Raw genomic sequence first — 18330 nt, 5'->3', positions numbered from 1 at the left:
GATGGACTATTAGCTTACAAAAGAAGGAAACCCTGCCATATGCAGCAACATGGATGAACCTTGAAGACTGTATGCTAGGTGAAATAAACTCATCACAGAAGGGCACATATTGCACGATTCCAGTTATCTAGAAGAGTCAAACTCATGGAGACAGAGAGTAGAATGGTGTTTGCCAGAAGTTGGGTGAGGGGTAACTAGGAGAGTTGCTGTCCAATGGATATAAAGTTTCAGTAATGCAAGATGAATAAGCTCTAGAGATCTGCTGCACAGCATTATGCTTATAGTTAATAATACTGTATTGTGCACTTAACAATTTAAGAGGGTAGATCTCGTGTTAGGTGTTCTTACCACAATTTTTTTAAAAAAAGGGAATCAAGGGCCAAATGTTTTTGTAAAGTTTCCATGAGATCACAGAGTGCCAATCTCACGGTCACCCTTTCTCCTAACAAAGTTAATTTTCCCAGAGGGCAAATAATCTGAGAAGAATTTGGTATCTAGAAAGTTCACAGATCCTAACCTACACCTTTACATGTTTTCTAACACTCACAACCTTCTGATCATCACTTGAATTTTATGTGATAGTCTCTGACTGAGCCTTTCAGTTATTGAACAGTATGGAGATATAAACTTAAATGGTTCACTTATAAAAATAAAAAAAGTTCAAGTTCTCTTTTAGTGTTCGCCATTCCCCTATCCTGACTTTGGATTTTAAACAGCTCCTCTGCTCATTGAATAATCTTTATTACTCTTTTCCTGAAAAAGAAATCCTCCCCTGAGTTTTCCCTCCATGACCCCCTGATTCAGTGGGAGAATATCCTGGTAGGGAACTCTAGTGACCTTTTTACTTTTTTAGGCTCTCACATTTGTTCATCTGTATTAGGCTGGGAACCCTCAGAACAAGATGTCAGAGTATAACAGTTATAGTGTTCTGTTTTATAGATTTTTAAGTATACCGATTTCATTGCCTTGTATTTATTTAACATTATGTCAATACTTATGCTGCCTTAGATTGTTCCAAAGAGGTCTGCATGAAAGTTGGGAGGAAAATCTTTATCATGAAATGCATTTGCTGTGTCTCTTTATGTAGTACTTGTGAAATACTAAGGTCGCAGACAAATACATTGTCAGCAGGAAAATAATGCATTTGTCATGTATACCGGGCTCTACTTCAGGTTTTGTTTGGACCACAGATGACAAGTCAAGATGGAATGAATGACTTTTGTAGTTCCCTGAAGAGTAGTTTATCTAATGTGTGTCCATGCAGCCTCACCTTAATTGGGGCAGAGATACAAATCCAGTTTCATGGTTAAATTAGCAGGTAATCCCTCCCGTTTGCAAGCCTTGAAAATGGCGCAGATCTGTCACAAGAATCAGATTATGCCAGATCCCCAAGGTTTGAGCTTCGGTGCACAGGGCTTCATTCAAAAACAACTGAATGTCTGTGACAGGAAGCGGCCATATGACCGGTTTTTGTTGTGATACGTCCCGCTGCGTATGAGCAACAGAAATGGCACTGGACTGCTCACACACCTGTCTTCTGAAACCAGCTGTGCAGCGTAGATTTAGCTTCTCCACTGGTGTCCCCATTTTAGTAACTGGCACCATCATCTTCCATTTGACTCCCTTTCCAGCACTCTTCCCTTGTATCCAATGAAACACCTGGACAGTAATTTACTTCTGAAAAACCCTCTGATGTGTCTCCTTCTGGCCACCTCACTCCTAGTGTAAGCCCATCCCGTCTTTACACAAATTATTAAAATAGACAGCGAATTCTTTACCCTATTTTAAGGATGTCCTCCTTCCTGCTTGTCTGTACTCTGCCTGAATAAACTCTACATTTTTTTGAAATACTGTAGCTATACCAAAAAGATAGATAGATTGATTGATTGATTGATTGATGATAGATAGATAATATAGAAAACACTGTTTACCCAATAGCCAGTTTGAAGGTAGGGGGTAAGACAGACACGGTTGAATTTTCCTATGTACCCATCTCCATGGGTTCTCCACTTTTCCTCTCTGAAAATAAACACTCTCCTGAATGTGGTGTTTATCAGAATGTTCTTTCAGTATAGTCAGTCTTGTCATGTGAAGCCTCTGCTTCAACCCTGCTATTACCTTTAGTCCCCAAACCTAGGCCCTGGCTGGCATGGCCTCCCATAGTCTGTTGCTCTCCCCCGGGCTGCTGGTCTCTAGGCTCATCACACACCACTCTCTGGGGCGTCAGGGAAGGCCCTCTCCCTCCTCCAGCCTCAGTGCCTCGTGGAATCCTTCAAACATACTCAGCAATCGATAACTGCTAGCAAATTGGACGAGTACATGAGTGATGGCCAGACTCTGTGTTGAGACACAAACACGGAAGAGTTCTGGTCCGTGTCCTCTAGTGTTTGTAGCAGATGAGAAGAGAGGGAAACAGACCAGGGGGTGGATGTGAAAATAAACATTTGTACACCAGTTGTGGTAAGACCTGTAATAGAAGTTGGGATGAGCAGAGGGATGGAAGACCAAAGGGTGTAATCAGATCTTCTGGGCTTGGAGAGGATAAAAGAAGACTTCACACAAGAGGAGACGTTTAAATTGAAGCTTGAAAAATGAATAGGATTTTTCAGGGCACAGAAGGAGGAAAGCATATTTCAGGCAGAAAAATGCAGCATGTGAAGTGCATAAAACGCACGGTGCCCACGGGAAGCTGGAAGTGGCTGAAGCACAGGCCGATGTGGGAGATGAAGTTGAAAAGCCAGGCAGTGGCCAGACCAGGGAGGGCTTTGTATATGGAGCTGTGGCATTTGGACCATTCTCATTCTTGAAACCCAATTTATTATTTATATGGCAGGCATTATGCCAAGCCAAGCTGAGCACTGTATACAAAAATGAGTGAATTAACCACCTGTTCTTAAAAGCTTATCCAGTAAGGAGATAAAATAAATCCACAATTCAAAATTTTTAGCACTTTTTCCTCAAAGAGAAGTGTCTCTGGAATGACTCTATCTAACAAAATTGGGTTTTTTTTTTTTTTTTTGGTAAAGCCATTGGCCAGGAGCCAAATGGCCACAACAGAGCTGACAGAGGATGGTAACAGCCACCTGAGGGGCTATGGTGACCCCTGTTCACAGGAGTTTAGCCCCCAACCCTTCACAGGCTGGTATGGGGCTGGTGGGGGACCTGTGCTCACCTTCCACTTAAGGTCAGCAGTGAGTGGACATTCGTGGGGTTGAGTGATTTCAGGCCCTTGTGGGTGACAGTAAGAGAGAATCATTTTTTTTTAGGTTAAGGAGGGTCATCTTTCTTAATAACATATAAAGACTCCTGCGGGGGGATAACATGGTTAAGATTTCACACTGTAGTACATAATAACCCACCAGATTTTTCATGAGAGGTGCCTGTACCTCTGAAACAAATAATACATTATATGTTAAAAAAAAAAAGAAAAAGAAAAAGAAGAAGAAGAAGAAGAAGAAAACAGCAGGAAGGAAAAAATGAAGGGGGGAATCGGAGGGGGAGACGAACCATGAGAGACTATGGACTCCGGGAAACAGACTGAAGGTTCTGGGGGGGGGGGATGGGTCAGCCTGGTGATGGGTATTAAAGAGGGCACGTACTGCATGGAGCACTGGGTGTTATATGCAAACAATGAATCATGGAACACTACATCACAAACTAATGATGTAATGTATGGTGATTAACATAACAATAAAAAATTTAAAGGAAAAAAATGAGGAAGAATGCTAATTGTTATTAAGTACCTGCCTAGGGTCTCTGACAATGGCAACATATGAAAAAGGAAATGTTGAAACCTGAACCATGAATCCCAATAAATTTTGTGTCTCCCTGTGCCTTCTGTATCCCCAATTTGTGGGAAGGTTAAGATATTATTCACTTTTATTTAAAAAAATTTAAAGAGGTATTACTTTAGCACTGGTGTCTGATGGAATACAGGCTTGCCCTGGTTTCATTGAGCTTTGGACACATATGTGAGGCACACTTTTATGGCTGGGTTATGTCACTGAGGCCAAATTCAACCTGCAGCCACTCACACATTGAACGGGAACTGCAAATGAATGTCCAGGAAAAGAATTCCTCCCAGCATGGTGAACCTTTTCATTCTCTGCCTTAGCAGACATAAAGTGAAATAAAAAAAAACTTTATCCCTTCAGTTCTGATTAGTCTGAAGCAGTTATACAAAAGTGTATTTGAGATACTCGTTCTTGCTGCTCTTCCACAAAGGCTAACATATTAGAAAAGCAGGTTATCAATTACAGTATACCTTCCATGTCCCCTTTGAGAAGTGCCTCTTTTCAACCTAAGATAGGGTAGTTTTGCCCCCTGAGCTTTTTTGTCAGATATAAATGTGAAGGTGTTGGGGAAAAAAAAAATCTAAGAATCTCTTTAATTTTCCCTGGGAGGCAATAAAATGTTGCAGCTGCACTTGGAAGGTCTTTTTCTACTGGTCGTACCAGTTAGCCTAAGAGGGAGTGTTGCATTATTCCTTTCCTCTCTGGGGTTGTCCCAGAGTTGTGGTTCTGTTTCATGCCTTTTGTTTACTACATACCCGTTTCTGCCTGTTCCCAGTAAATGTTGTTCTGGTCTAAGCCACTGTAAATTGAGAAGCAAATGAGCCACTTTTGTGAATAACATTTCCTACTGCTTTACCTTGGTGGGATAATCAGATGTGAAGGTTTAACTGAAGTAAAAATGTTGCAAAAGAAATGGAAAAATGGCATCTCTAATGAAGTAGCAAGAGAAGTAAGGTGTTCAGATACCTGCAGATTAATGGCTTGAGAGAAATTTATCTATTTCTCTCTAAGGTGTGGAGAGAATTCTCTAGAAATAAGAAATAGAAAGGAGAAATAACTGGACTTGTTATCCTTCAGCAGTGACATTTCATCTAAATGTTTTACAAAATATTTTTTGACTTATAAAATATCTTTGTGATAGCTGTTCTAGTTAGATTCTGAATTATATTTCTTTCATGTTCTACAGATTTCAACTTATCATTTAGATATCTGTCTTAGGATAAGTTTATTGTTTCTGCATTAAAACAACAGGCAATATATAGCTAATGAAAAGAAAAAAAAGACACAATGATTGGAGAGAAAAAACATTCTCATTATTTTCTAATCATATGATTGTCAGTAAATGAAAGCCCCCCAAAATGTACAGACGAATTATTAGAATTAGTTCTGGAGTTGAGTAAGATTGCTGCATATAAAATCAATATGCAAAGACAATTGTGTTTCTGAATGCCACCACAAACTGTTAGAAAATATGACTGAAAATAAAGTTTTCAATAATGATATCTTCAGAAAAGACTCAGTAAATTGGAATAGATCTAAAAATAACACACAGGACATTTTAAAAATTAATAAAGAATAGTGTAAGATATCTAGAATGACTAAATAAATATATATATACCATGTTTAATGGTTGGGAGACTCAAAGTCAAAAGGAGTGAATTCCTTCTAAACTTACTTAAAATTTCAATGCAATTTCAGGGCGCCTGGGTGGCTCAGTTGGTTAAGCGACTGCCTTCGGCTCAGGTCATGATCCTGGAGTCCCGGGATCGAGTCCCGCATCGGGCTCCCTGCTCGGCGGGGAGTCTGCTTCTCCCTCTGACCCTCTTCCCTCTCGTGCTGTCTCTCACTCTCTCTTTCTCAAATAAATAAATAAAAATCTTAAAAAAAAAAAAAAATTTCAATGCAATTTCAGTCAAAATCCAGCACGGTTATTTTACTTGCACGTGCACACGCACGTGTGTGCGTGTATACGTGTGTTGATAAACTAATCCAGAAGTATGTATATGGAAGAGTGAAGGACCAAGGAAAATCACATATTCTTTCTTTATTTTTTTTGATAGTCACATATTCTTAAAGGGAAATACAGGTAGTTGATTCACCATGCTCTTGATTCACCGTGTTTGATGAACACATAATAATAAAACATTGTGGTAACTGTACAGAAATAAACAAACAGACCAGTGGATTGGAATAGAGAACCCAGGGATACATCACATAGATTTATGCAAACTAGATTTATGATTAAGTTGATAATGCAGGTCAGTAAGGATAGGATAAAATTTCTAAAAAATGACAATGGGCTATCCCTGTAGAGGAAAAAACACCAATTGACTCATGTTTTATACCCTTCAAAAATAATATTAGGTGGAAGGAATAATGAGATGGATAGATTTATAAAATATTTAGAGAACAATAAAGAATATATATATATTATTAGAATAAGGAAGACTATTTTTATAACTTAAGATTAAGAAAACATTGTAAGAATGTGCAAAAAACAGAAAACATATGTAGTATCCAGAATTTTTTTTGTTTTGGAAAGCTATAAAGCAAGTCTTAGAAATCAATAAGAAAAAGGCAAAGAATTTTTCAGAACATTGCACAGAAAGGAAACTTCAATAGCAAATGAGCTTCTGAAAAAAATATTCAATTTCATTATTACTCAGCTGAGTAATGTACCTTAGGGCTAAGTAGTGTAATTAATCAATGTAATCAAATAATTTTAATTAAGTCATGTAAATAAGTGCCACAATACAATATAATTTCACAACTAGCAGATGGGCAAAAGTTGAAAGTGTGAAATATCAAATTTTGATGGGGAAATGAAGCAATATATATATATATATAGGTATATATATAGTAATGGTAGAGGTGTCAATTGGTGTAACTTCCAAAAACAGTTCAGCATTATCTTGTGAACTTCCAGCTGTGCATGCCCTATGATCTAGCCATAAGCCTTCTTAGGTTTATACAATAGAAAATCGATATGTGAACCAGAGCACATGTAGAATTTTTTCATGGTAACACGATTTGTAATGGTAAAAAATTGGAGCAATACGAATGTCCTCAAAAGTTGATTGGATAGATTAATTGTGGCATTTTTGTATGGTGGAATATGATATAGCAGTGAAAAATTAATGAAACAGAGCTACATGTACAACAGGAATGATTCCCTCATGAATATAGATTAAACAAAAATAAAAACTTTCAGAAAAATACTTACAATACAAGTCAGTTATTGTAAAGTCTAAACACACAAAACTAATCATCTTTAGGGATGTAAGCATATAGTGTGAAAACTTAAAAGGAAGGAAATGATAAATAAAAAAATGTGTGAAAGTGGTTAGCGGTACATTTTAAAGGTCATATTTGCGCTTAATTCTCTATCTTTTAGTCTAGACAGTAAATAAACTGATACATGGGTGCTTATTACTTATTCATATATGCATAAGCATAGATTGTATGCATATGTTATGAATTTTATCTTTTAACATTTATCTTTAAAACCATTAATATATTGGGCGCCTGAGTGGCTCAGATGGTTAAGCATCTGCCTTCGGCTGAGGTCATGATCCCAGGGTCCTGGGATCGAGTCCCGCATCGGGCTCCCTGCTCCTTGGGAGCCTGCTTCTCCCTCTGCTTCTCTCTCTCTCTCTCTCTCTCCCCCCCTCTGTCTCTCATGAATAAATAAAGTCTTTTAAAAAAACATGAATATACATAGTCATATATATAAACAAGTAGAAATTAGTTGAACATCACAAAATATCCATATTTGAATGTGTATGAATATTTCAATTTGTATTTAAGGATTTTTAAATCTAAATAGCCCTTGTAAAACTCCCAAGGTCAAGGAAAATGCTTTGTATTTTGATCAAAATAAATGTATTCAGTCAAATTTTTTCACAGTAGGATTATAGGAAGTAGAATCTCTTACACTTGAATTAGGATCTAATTTGTGAGATAAATGGTAGTACTAAGCACATTCTATTCTTTTTGACCTCATGACCATATACCAAATGAATGCAAGTAATTCTGTATAATAACTGTGGTGGAAGAATATACATTCTAATGAACTCTCCCCAAGTCAACACTAGGAAGAGATGACCCTGAATAAACTTAATTTTTTTGTTTATTTGTTTATTCATTTAGTGTGAGGGTGAGAGTTGCAAAATAAACTGGATGTAGAAGGAAGGTCTGAGGGCTGCTTTCAATCTCTCACTGCTATCAGTAACTACAGTGTTTCCTAAAATAGACTTCATAAATTTTATGGAAGAATACATTATACTTTTTAAAAAAATGCATTTTTGAAAAGCTCAATCAGGTGGTATTAACCAAGATATTGATGGGCTAGGTGCATTTGGGTCAGAAAAGTGAGTAAAAACATGTCTGAAATGCTTTGAGAGGAAGTAAGCTAACTGGATTATTAACTGAAATTAAGGATTTTATGCTTCAGATTTTAAGATATTCAGTATGCATTTTGTATTGATTTATAAATCTATATACTCTAATACTCTCTCTCTCTCTGTCTCTCTCTCTCCCTCAAGAGAGAATAATATAAGAATAACCTAAGGATGCAAAAACTCTGCTACGCCACAACAGGAGTTTCATTTTGCTAATTCAGAGAATACTTGCTTGTTTTCCTTGGCCATGTTGAAAGCTAATTCCTGTCAATATCTCAGATTAGTTCTTAGCAACCAAGAAGAAAATGCTTAACTGTAGTGATGAGTTTCACTATTTCTCATTACATTATATGTATAATATAACATAACATAATATAATGTAACAATATAATATGATATAATTATAAAATATATAAAACATAAATACATAATATTTATATATATATGTATATTCACAAAACCAAATACATAAATTCCTTTACGTACATAAATTCCTTTCTTGTCTCAGATAGAGTGAGTTTATCTTTGGGCATCTAATGTTTTGAATATTCAAATTGTAAGGCATATTGAAACTATAAAGTGCAAAGTGTAATAATTCATATTACATTCAGTACAGTTGAGTCAACGCTCTTTTGTTAAGGTTATTTTGTCCCTCTCACTGAAAATTCATCTTCTTAAGGGACCAGACTACTAAAACTTCTGGGGAAATGTAGTTGCCATCACAATTTGGAGGCTGTAAAAGGGCACACATCTCAAGGAGGTTGGAAGTATCACAGTTGGAACCTGACCACGGGGCTGCCGAGATCAAGATCAGACGAGGAGAGTAATTGGTGTAGCTGCAGAGGGAGCCTCCACAGAACTCTGATTCTGAAACGGTCACAGGACAATACAGATGTCCCAAATATATGTGTTGAGGTAGAATTGCAGTTACCTGTCTATTGTCTTTCTTCACTACATACAACAGTGTTGTTTAGAAGGAATTAATTTTAACCTAATTTTACAGAAGAAATTGCAACTCACTGAGAGTAAGAGATGACATGAGATCATACAGCTTGTATGAGATGAACTCAAACCTAGGCTGGTCCAGTCCACTTTGACTCCTCATGGAGAGAAATGCACACACGCGCACACACACGTGCACACATTGCATCGGTGGTCTTTGAGAAAACAAATCTCTTCTACTTCCTTGTAGAGCTTCTTTCTTGTCTAGAGGATGGTATTTCTCGTGCACTGAAAGGGGAAAGACAAGGAAGAGATTGTCAGTACATTCAACACATTTTATGACATGACTTAGAACAGTTCTGGTAAAACTTAGGGAGGAGATCTCTGAATTCTAGGAATGTCTAAACAAGGATGGGAAACAAAATCATCTTTAGAAGTATGGAAGTGGCAAAGCATAGTTATAATTTCAAATATGTGGAATAAAATTTGTTTTGTAAACTGTGGGCTGAATAGGTCATAATTCTGGGCAAGAATTCGAAGGACGTATTCTCCTGTTACATAATATTTTTACTTTAAATTTACCTGATTTTTAAAGTAAAATATGCAGCACTACAGATTAGTCAGTAAATACAGTAAGGTCTGATGGTGTCGGGAAAAAAGTTCCCTACCTGAATATCGCCTATCTTTATATTTGACCATCTTGCTTCCAGGGCTGTTTCTGGTCATTTAAAAAATGGATTTCCTTAGGAAAGGATGGGGCCATTTTTATTACTCGTTGTGGTTATGGGGCACCCTGAGGATGAAGTGAAAGCCACAGTGGGGCATGAGCTCCCCTCTCTAGAGCAAGATGGAACCTGGATGGAAGGGCAGCTGGTAACAGAGCGGTCCTACATGGTTTCCCAAAGGGGTTACTTAGGTTTCAGTAAATGGGCAGAAATTCCAAGGTAGTTGATATTCATAGGTCAGGAAGCCAAGTAGTTGTCTTCTAGAAAGACTGCCCATAGGGAGTAGGGTCCAAGAGACTAGGTGGGACACAAGATAGAGGCTTTGCAAACATGGAGCAGCATACCTCCAAATTAAGCAGACTTCAGATGCTGAAGACTAACTCCCAGCTATAACTTGGTGCCACATGCAAGTCTAGCATTTGACAGCAGGATCTCTGAATCCCCAGTCTGGAAGCATAAATAATTCAAAGCAACCCTCCCATTCTCCCCCACATGGGAGTGAGGCTTTGGAAATATTACCTGGGTCAATCTGAATAGAGGGAATGAACTTGATTCTCAACCAAACAAGAGCAATCCCTGTTTTCGTGAAAAGTGGTGAGGTCCATGCACTACACAACTCCAGGGGGTATCATTCACCATCTGCAGTGTGCATGGACCCATCTCTGGAAATCCTACCTAATCTGAAGCATCTGGAGGAGGGTGAGGAAGGGTGCTGTTGACAATGACCACTAGGAATGAACCTGCATTGAGAATAAGTCACATTGATTTATTTGAGGAACAAGATGGAGAAGGCAAGAACCATAGGCTACAATTTGGTTAGCAGTTCAAAAGTCTCTCTTCCTCATCTACACAATTCTGACTCCTTCTCTTTCCTTCTGGAGTTGGTGAGAGGCACTTTATATGGTCAACATAAATCTCGACATTGGTAATTTCATGAACATAATTTGCAGCCAATAACCAAGTTTGTCACTTGTTGCTTTTTTTTTCTTCCAAGGGATGGATCTGTTGTGATTTGCAATTCCCTGTGGTGCCTTAAGCCAGTGGAATAAAGGAGTCTATGAGATGTGATGTATTTTAACATATATATTTTAAATTTTTTATTATAGAAAATATATTTGATATATTTTACCTTAACAGCTGGTTGGAATTGTAAAGAGAAAATATTTGGTGAGTGACAATATTATGGGTTACTTCCCAGGAGCCAGTAGTTAGTAAGCTCATGAGAACCTCAGAAATGCTATTTTATCTTTTTTCTTTCTTTAACCGTCTAGGTTGCATGTACAAACCAGTCTCCTCACAGTGAACTGGGAGATCTGCTAGCAGCCATTTTGTCCAGAGAGAGCCCATGACATGAAACCTGTCATTGTACAGTTGCCACTGGCAGGCGGTTACATTACCAGATAACTTACCACAACTTAATTTTCAAATTAACAATTGCTGCCGCATATGGTTTTGTTTAAAAGGCTGACTTCACTACAAACAAGTATTTGTCTTGGGGGTAGTTTATAGCATGTGTCATGATTCATAAAATGGCATTTGTGCATAATGTAAATTGAATTATGCTCAGACTGCACTTGTTTGCTTCTAGCAGGTTGTCCACTGCAAATACTGAGTGATTTGACAAAACAATAACCACAAACACGACCCAGTGAAATAGGATGGTGAAAGGGAACAGATCATATATCAAGTTAGTGAGGGGTCAGTAGGAGGAGTCAGGGCTCTAAATCCTCATGAAACAAGGACGATAAATTTCAGATCTATTTGATTAGCGTGTAGGGATCATAGTTGGCACATCCCGCAGGTGACAATGGTGACATACACTAGTCATTTGTACTCTCGAGGCAGCATTTAACTATCAATGTTAAGCGCCCTACAGGCATATACATTAGCTCCAACCTTTCCTCGGGGTCAAAAATATCAACTGAAAGATGAGGAAATAAAATATTTTATGTAGCCCTTTACACATTAAAGTTTCGTAGAATGTTTCACAGGCAATTATAGCCTTTACTACTATGACATATTCAGTTAAATGAAACAACCATTTGCAGCCAATAGGTTGTTAATATTTTTACAAGGTGCTTACTCCATTCGGAATGTAAGGGAAGGGAATCTATCTCAAATGTAGAACTTTAGGCATTAAGGTTTTTAGTTATCTGTTGCCCTGTAGTTAAAGTCAGTGGTGTGCCTTAATCCAAACTAGAATAATTCAAAGAAACCCATATCATACCGTTTGGGTATGAAGCACAATTTTGAAGTCACATAAACATCCCAGTTTAAGTCCAATCGACTAGTATGCATGAGACATAAAAAGACTTCAAGAAGTAAACATTAGAGGGAATTTAATTGATTACTTGTTTTCTGCAAATTTTTATCTTAAACACTGTTTTTAAGTGCTTTTCATGTATCAACTCATTCAACCATCACAACAGCCCAATGATTACTCCCCCATTTAACAGATTAGGGAACTGAGGCACAAAGATGTCGAGTAACTTAGTCATACCACTATGATGTCATTTGCTTGTATCATTAAATAAATGCTGTAAGCATATGTCATTCACCTACCTATTTAAGTCTCATTTGTGGACTGCGGTAGAGGTATATCAAATGTAAACCTATCTCTAGAATTTGCCAATTAAATGAACAGAGGCTAGAATAGGATTTGAGGTGACTACAACTGTGTTCTAAAGTATAATGTGGGAATTTTCACAGAGAAAACAGGTTGTTTCTTCCTCAAACTCCTTTTTAATAAGAAGTATGTGGTGATCAAAGGAGATATTTTATGATTAGCCCTTCACATGGCTACAAACAAGTTTGAAAAAGGTAATAAAAATATTTTGCTTGAACTACTCCAAAATGTGAACAATCAGAAAAATGAAATAATGTATTTTTCTCTGCAACTAAGCATGCCCCCCCAAAAAATAGAGAAAAGAGGTAAATGTCTGAATGGGATGGCGGCAGCTCCAAGTGCCTTTGAAGCTTTGGAAAAGTTTCGTTCCACAAAAGGACTCTTAAATTTGCGTGGCAGGTTCTTATTCAACACCTAATCACACTTGGCTGCTGTCAGCAGGCCTGTAAGTTTTCTCTCTTACTCAGTTTATTAGCTGCTGCTGACATGACATTTTCAAAATTTAGAAATGTAATGAGATTTAAGTGGAACCCATCCCCGTGAAGCATTTCACTCCTTGGTCACCAAGAAGTAGGACTTGGCTTGCAACGTGGCTAAGGAAAACACGCAAGTGTTCTCAGAATTCAGCTCATGTTGTGGAGTAAGTGGGGTTTTTCGCCACCTTGGGTGATTTTTCACATTGTTCTTAGTGGTGGCGGTGGTAATAGTGGTAACAGATGAAGAATAGGGGCAGACATGTTTGCAGTCATGGTAGCCGTAACTGGTCAACTGTACTACTCACAGTAACAGCAACAATCATTTATTTTAATGTTACAATAATAGAAAAATCAAGAATTATAATTATAGTTTTTATATATTAACAGATTCTTCCATATTTTTAATTGTTTCTGTATGAACAGTGTGAGACTTCACCTTCGAAATGTGGGAAATTACGGTTCCGGAAAACTTTTTCCTGATGAAAGGAAGCAGCAGTTAAGGATTTGCATGATTTGAAACCTGAGTTACGGAGAATGGAGAATAATTTTTTGCCAAATCTATATAGAAACATTCAGGGATAAAAAATATATATGTATCTTTCTTTTTTTAAGTATTAACAGTAAGAATTGGCTATCTGAAATCATTAATTGTCCTGAATTTTGCAACTGTTTTCCTGGGAATTGCAGCTGCTTTTCTTAGACTTGCTTTGGAAAGTTAATTTTGTATTGATTTGCAATTATCATACTGCCTTGAATTACAGCCCCCTTCTTTAAGCGAAGTTTCTTCCATTAGTACATGGAGAATAGAGAATAGAGAAATAACTATCCAGAGCCACTGTCCCTTACAGAACATTCTCAGAGTATAATTTAATCTTTTCTTTATAGAATTTTTGTATCCACCTTAATGGTGAAATTATAAAGGCATGCGGGTGAGGATAGGAGAAAAAAATAAATCATATGTCCTGAAAAATAGTTACTCTTCATCTTGATAATTTTAGGGATGTGATATTGACTTTGAACATTGATGGTGACTCTGAAAATTTACAGGGAAATAAAATAAAAGCAATGACTGTATCACCGTTTCTTAATATCTTTTAGTACACTTGAGCTATGTGAAACTGCAAATGTACAAAATTCTGCTCAAGACATAGGGAATTTATTTGAAAGATACTACTTGGCATTTGAGAAACAGGAAATAATCAATGATTAAAATACATGGTAGGGATTTCGCTAGTTAAAAATATATTTTTAAAGGTAAATAACTAAAATTCAGTTATGCCCTTGATGAAAAATGTAAAGGAAGTCAAGGAAAGAAGACATTGCTAGAAAGACAAATTAATTTCAAAATAAATAACTGCAGATTTAAATTTCTAATAACTTACCTAGAAATTATAACCGAAAATTTGAAATGATAAAGACCACAATACACCAATGAAAACTTTATTCAGACCATGAAGTAAGGTAACAGAAGCTTTAACACAATTTTGTGTTTTTTTAAGTATTGCTTGTTTTATTCATTAATTCTTATGAAAATAGAAAAATGAGGGGCACCTGGGTGGCTCAGTCGTTAAGCGTCTGCCTTCAGCTCAGGTCATGATCCCAGAGTCCTGGAATTGAGCCCCACATGGGGCTCTCCGCTCGGCAGGGAGTCTGCTTCTCCCTCTCGCTCTGCCTACCTGTGCTCTCTCTCTCTCTGTCAAATAAATAAATAAAATCTTTAAAAAAAAAAAGAAAAATGATCTACAGTAGTCCCAGCTGTCTAGTTAACCTGTGATTGCCTAAACATTACATTACAATTGCATTATCACAAATAATTTGCTTTGGGTTTTATTTTATTATATTTTATGTGTGTGTGCCTACTTACATATATGTTCTTAATTGTGCATTTCTTAGATTAATATTAATATTAATATTACCTGAGCTGACTCCTTTTAGGAAGCTAAAGACCTTGGAGGCAAGAAGCCAGTATAGGATTAATAATTTGTCATGGATAATCCACAAAATAAATAAAGCCAGTGTGGATAATTGGAAGTGGACAGGGTTGTAACATAGGAGCTATTGAAAGTTCTTCATAGTTAATTCTCTCTCAGTATCCAACCACTAGAACAGGCTGTAATTGATCACACTCTAAATAGAGAGGCATTTGTGCATTACCAATGTTTTACCATTTTATCTGCAACATGTAATATCTTTCTTCTTGATAGAGTGCTAGTATTATTAAAACTCAGAAATGGGCAAGTTTTTCCATGGGTGTTTAACATCCTTTCAACTTTGAAAGTAAGGTCCAGAACATTTTGTGCATCTTAGTGTTAAAGATATCCATGTGCGGTTTCTAAAATGTCCCAAACTGAGATTACAGTTGGAGAAATGCAATTAAACTTCATGAAAATGCAATGAAACATCATGAAAATTCATTCACTTGTAAAAAGGACTTGCAGGTTCAGCTAGTGCTAAAATAACAAGAGATTAATAATGGCAGATTGAATATTTGAATTACTTACCTACTGTATTAACCATTTTAGCCTAATGATCTCTTCCAGAAAAGTCACTTTTCCCACAATTAAAATTGTACATATTCTAGATGTCTGCTTTACCAGTCTGCAAGGTACTACAAAATTATAAGACTTTGTTACATAATCCACCCTATTATTGATCAGACATTAAGACCTTAAGTATGTTCCTTTTTTTTAGCTACTGCAATATTTTACTTTCAAAATAAGACTGCAATTAAGTTTGGAGGTAAAATTTTATCTGGGCTTTTCCTTAATGTATTTCTTGTTTTTGCAATGACAGGTTTCATATACACTGGAGAAGTTGTACATCGAATGCTTACGGCCACACAGTACATAGCACCTTTAATGGCAAATTTCGATCCCAGTGTATCCAGAAATTCAACAGTCAGATATTTTGATAATGGTATGTATTGATTAGCCTATTCTTTACTGAATGTGTACTTTTAAACATTGATTATCAGATTCATATCAATCTTTTGTTAACCTGGAGGGGTTTTTTGGGGGGGGTAAACTGGATTATAAAGTGCTTGATGCAGATGTCTTGCGATGACAAATATTATACTGTAACTGTTAATATGTGGATGGAACTGTATGGTCAAAAGTCATTTATTCATTCACTCATTTGTTCATTCAACAAATGTTTATTAACACCTATTAGGCATTATAATAAATGAGTTGCTATAAATGACATCTCAAACAAAGCAGATAAATTTATTTGATGCTATTTGCAGTAAGTCCTTACTATTAAAAAAATTAAATAAGGATAATTTGTTATCTTCAAATAGAGGCAAATGGCATAATATATTGATATTAAATTTCCAAAACTTATGAACCACATATACCATAAGATGAACACCCCTTTTAAAAAATAAGGTAGTGGACAGTTAAAATGCACTTATGAAAATCAAGTTCCCCTGACTTTAAAATAGGAAATAGAGGCTACCAAAGTTTATCAAGTACACTGACAACAATCTATCCCTACCCTTTCTTTTGGGGACATATAAAATAGAGAAAACCTGGACTATATCACTAAATGCTATTCAAATCTAAGTAAAAAAATTAAGGTTCTGAAGACATATGTGCATTTTCATGTCTGTTGGAAGGCTGTAACTTTGGTAGGGAAAGTAGGAAAAGAATAGTTTGTTTTGGAAAAATAAAGATAGAAATTTCTGTACTCTATAATACAAAAATAGTATTTATTTATTTGCCCAAATGACGATTCCATCTTTTAAAATAATGGAACTATCTGGTGTGAGTTATTTCTACGCTTATCTTAAAGACAGAGGAGGAAATTTACTAGTGGGTAGTATAGACTTAATAGTGACAGTAGTGTTGGGGAAATGTGATCATTTTGCTAAAAGTAATCTTCTGACCAGTGTGATGAAGCCATTTTACAGGTCAAAATAGCAAATGAAAAAGGAAACTAAACATAGTTAGGTATACACTCTGAGAAACACATTTCCCAACTTGAATAACACTAAAGTCTGTTCCAGTATTAGGTAACTCCAAATGTTAGCCATAATAATTACCTTCTCCTGTTATTGTAAGAACTATTATACTCTATCCTCCCTTTAAAAAAAAAAATTAATAAGGTGCTAATGCAAAGGATGTATGAATAGATTGTAAGGGTACTTGGGGCAGAACTACAGCCAGAAACTTATCTGAAGCTTATTCCATGAGCTTTCTGACAGAATCACCTTAGTAAATAGGAAATGATTTGATGGAAGTTGATTCTTTTCTAAGCTCTGTCACTTATTGGCAATGTTGGAGACATTCACTCATGGGCACAGGATTCTAATGATAGAGTTTTCATAATATTAGCATCAAAATCATAAGGCATAATAAGTAAGTCTCTCGTCTATCCCTCCATATACTTTCTTGTATACAACCTTCCTAGGTAGCTCTTAATATTTGAATTTTACTTTTGTTTGAGTGATTTTTAAAAATTAATGTATGCCACTCCAGCTGGACACTAAATTCTCTGAAACCAAGGACTGTGACTATAATAAATCATTTTATCTTCACTACCTGACACAGGAAGTCAATACAAGTAGGGCTCCCATAATTATTCAGTGAAGGAACAAATTTTAAAAAATTAAATATGTAGGATATTTATTAATTCTGAGAATTATAAAAATACTCAAGGGTTAATGCATTTTACTTTATTGAAATATCTTCTGTGTAATGACCAGTGGGAGTATTGAGTTCCCACAATATGACAATGAAAACTGTAATTTATTGTTTGTGTTTTATTAAGTGAATGAAACACTTTTGAATATTGTAAAGGTACTCAAAAAGTCCTTTTATACAGTAGCAACTTACTGAAATAGTTCCAATTTTGATTAGTTAAGATCACTGAAAGAATGCTTAAGGATGGGAAACAACATTTTAGGAAAACAAAATTTCTCTAAAAGAGACCAGCAGCAGTTCAGAAAATTTCTTCTGATATATTTCTGTAAACATTAAAACACTAGATTTTAAAAATGAGATGATGCTTCCATATGTCATAGGTAGCACAGATGATGACTGAAATCTATGTGAGCCACAGAATAGTAATATACGAAAACTAGAAAAGTTATAAAACACTTTATAGAAAAATAATTTGATGGTTTAGAATTGCAAATTAACAAGTATAATTCTTACTAATGATCAGAAGTCTGACTGGGCAGAGAATCAGAAAATTGGGAGTTGACGGTGAATGAAGTGGCACGAGTTCATCCTACTTGCCTGTTTTTATTTTGGAAATGAAAAACTGGCATCCATTACTGATGAGATAACTTGATTAGGGTTCAATAAACACTGCAGGGATGCTCAATTCCAACTGCTCAGTTCCAATAAGCACATAGGATGGTGT

The 18330-nt window shown here is 36.2% G+C and overlaps 1 protein-coding gene across 1 annotated transcript in view; it reads left to right on the top strand.

The window, feature by feature from the left end:
• PLXDC2 (plexin domain containing 2) overlaps positions 1 to 18330 on the top strand; it is a 469728-nt gene that overhangs the window by 290733 nt on the left and 160665 nt on the right. The window contains exon 5 of the mRNA XM_027592981.2: positions 15757 to 15879. Within this exon, the coding sequence (XP_027448782.1) occupies positions 15757 to 15879 (123 nt within the window). The remainder of the gene's footprint in view (positions 1 to 15756; positions 15880 to 18330) is intronic.

The sequence above is a fragment of the Zalophus californianus genome, chromosome 9 (genome assembly GCF_009762305.2).
Source record: "Zalophus californianus isolate mZalCal1 chromosome 9, mZalCal1.pri.v2, whole genome shotgun sequence".
Taxonomy (NCBI): domain Eukaryota; kingdom Metazoa; phylum Chordata; class Mammalia; order Carnivora; family Otariidae; genus Zalophus; species Zalophus californianus.
This window is presented reverse-complemented; position numbering and strand designations above follow the sequence as displayed.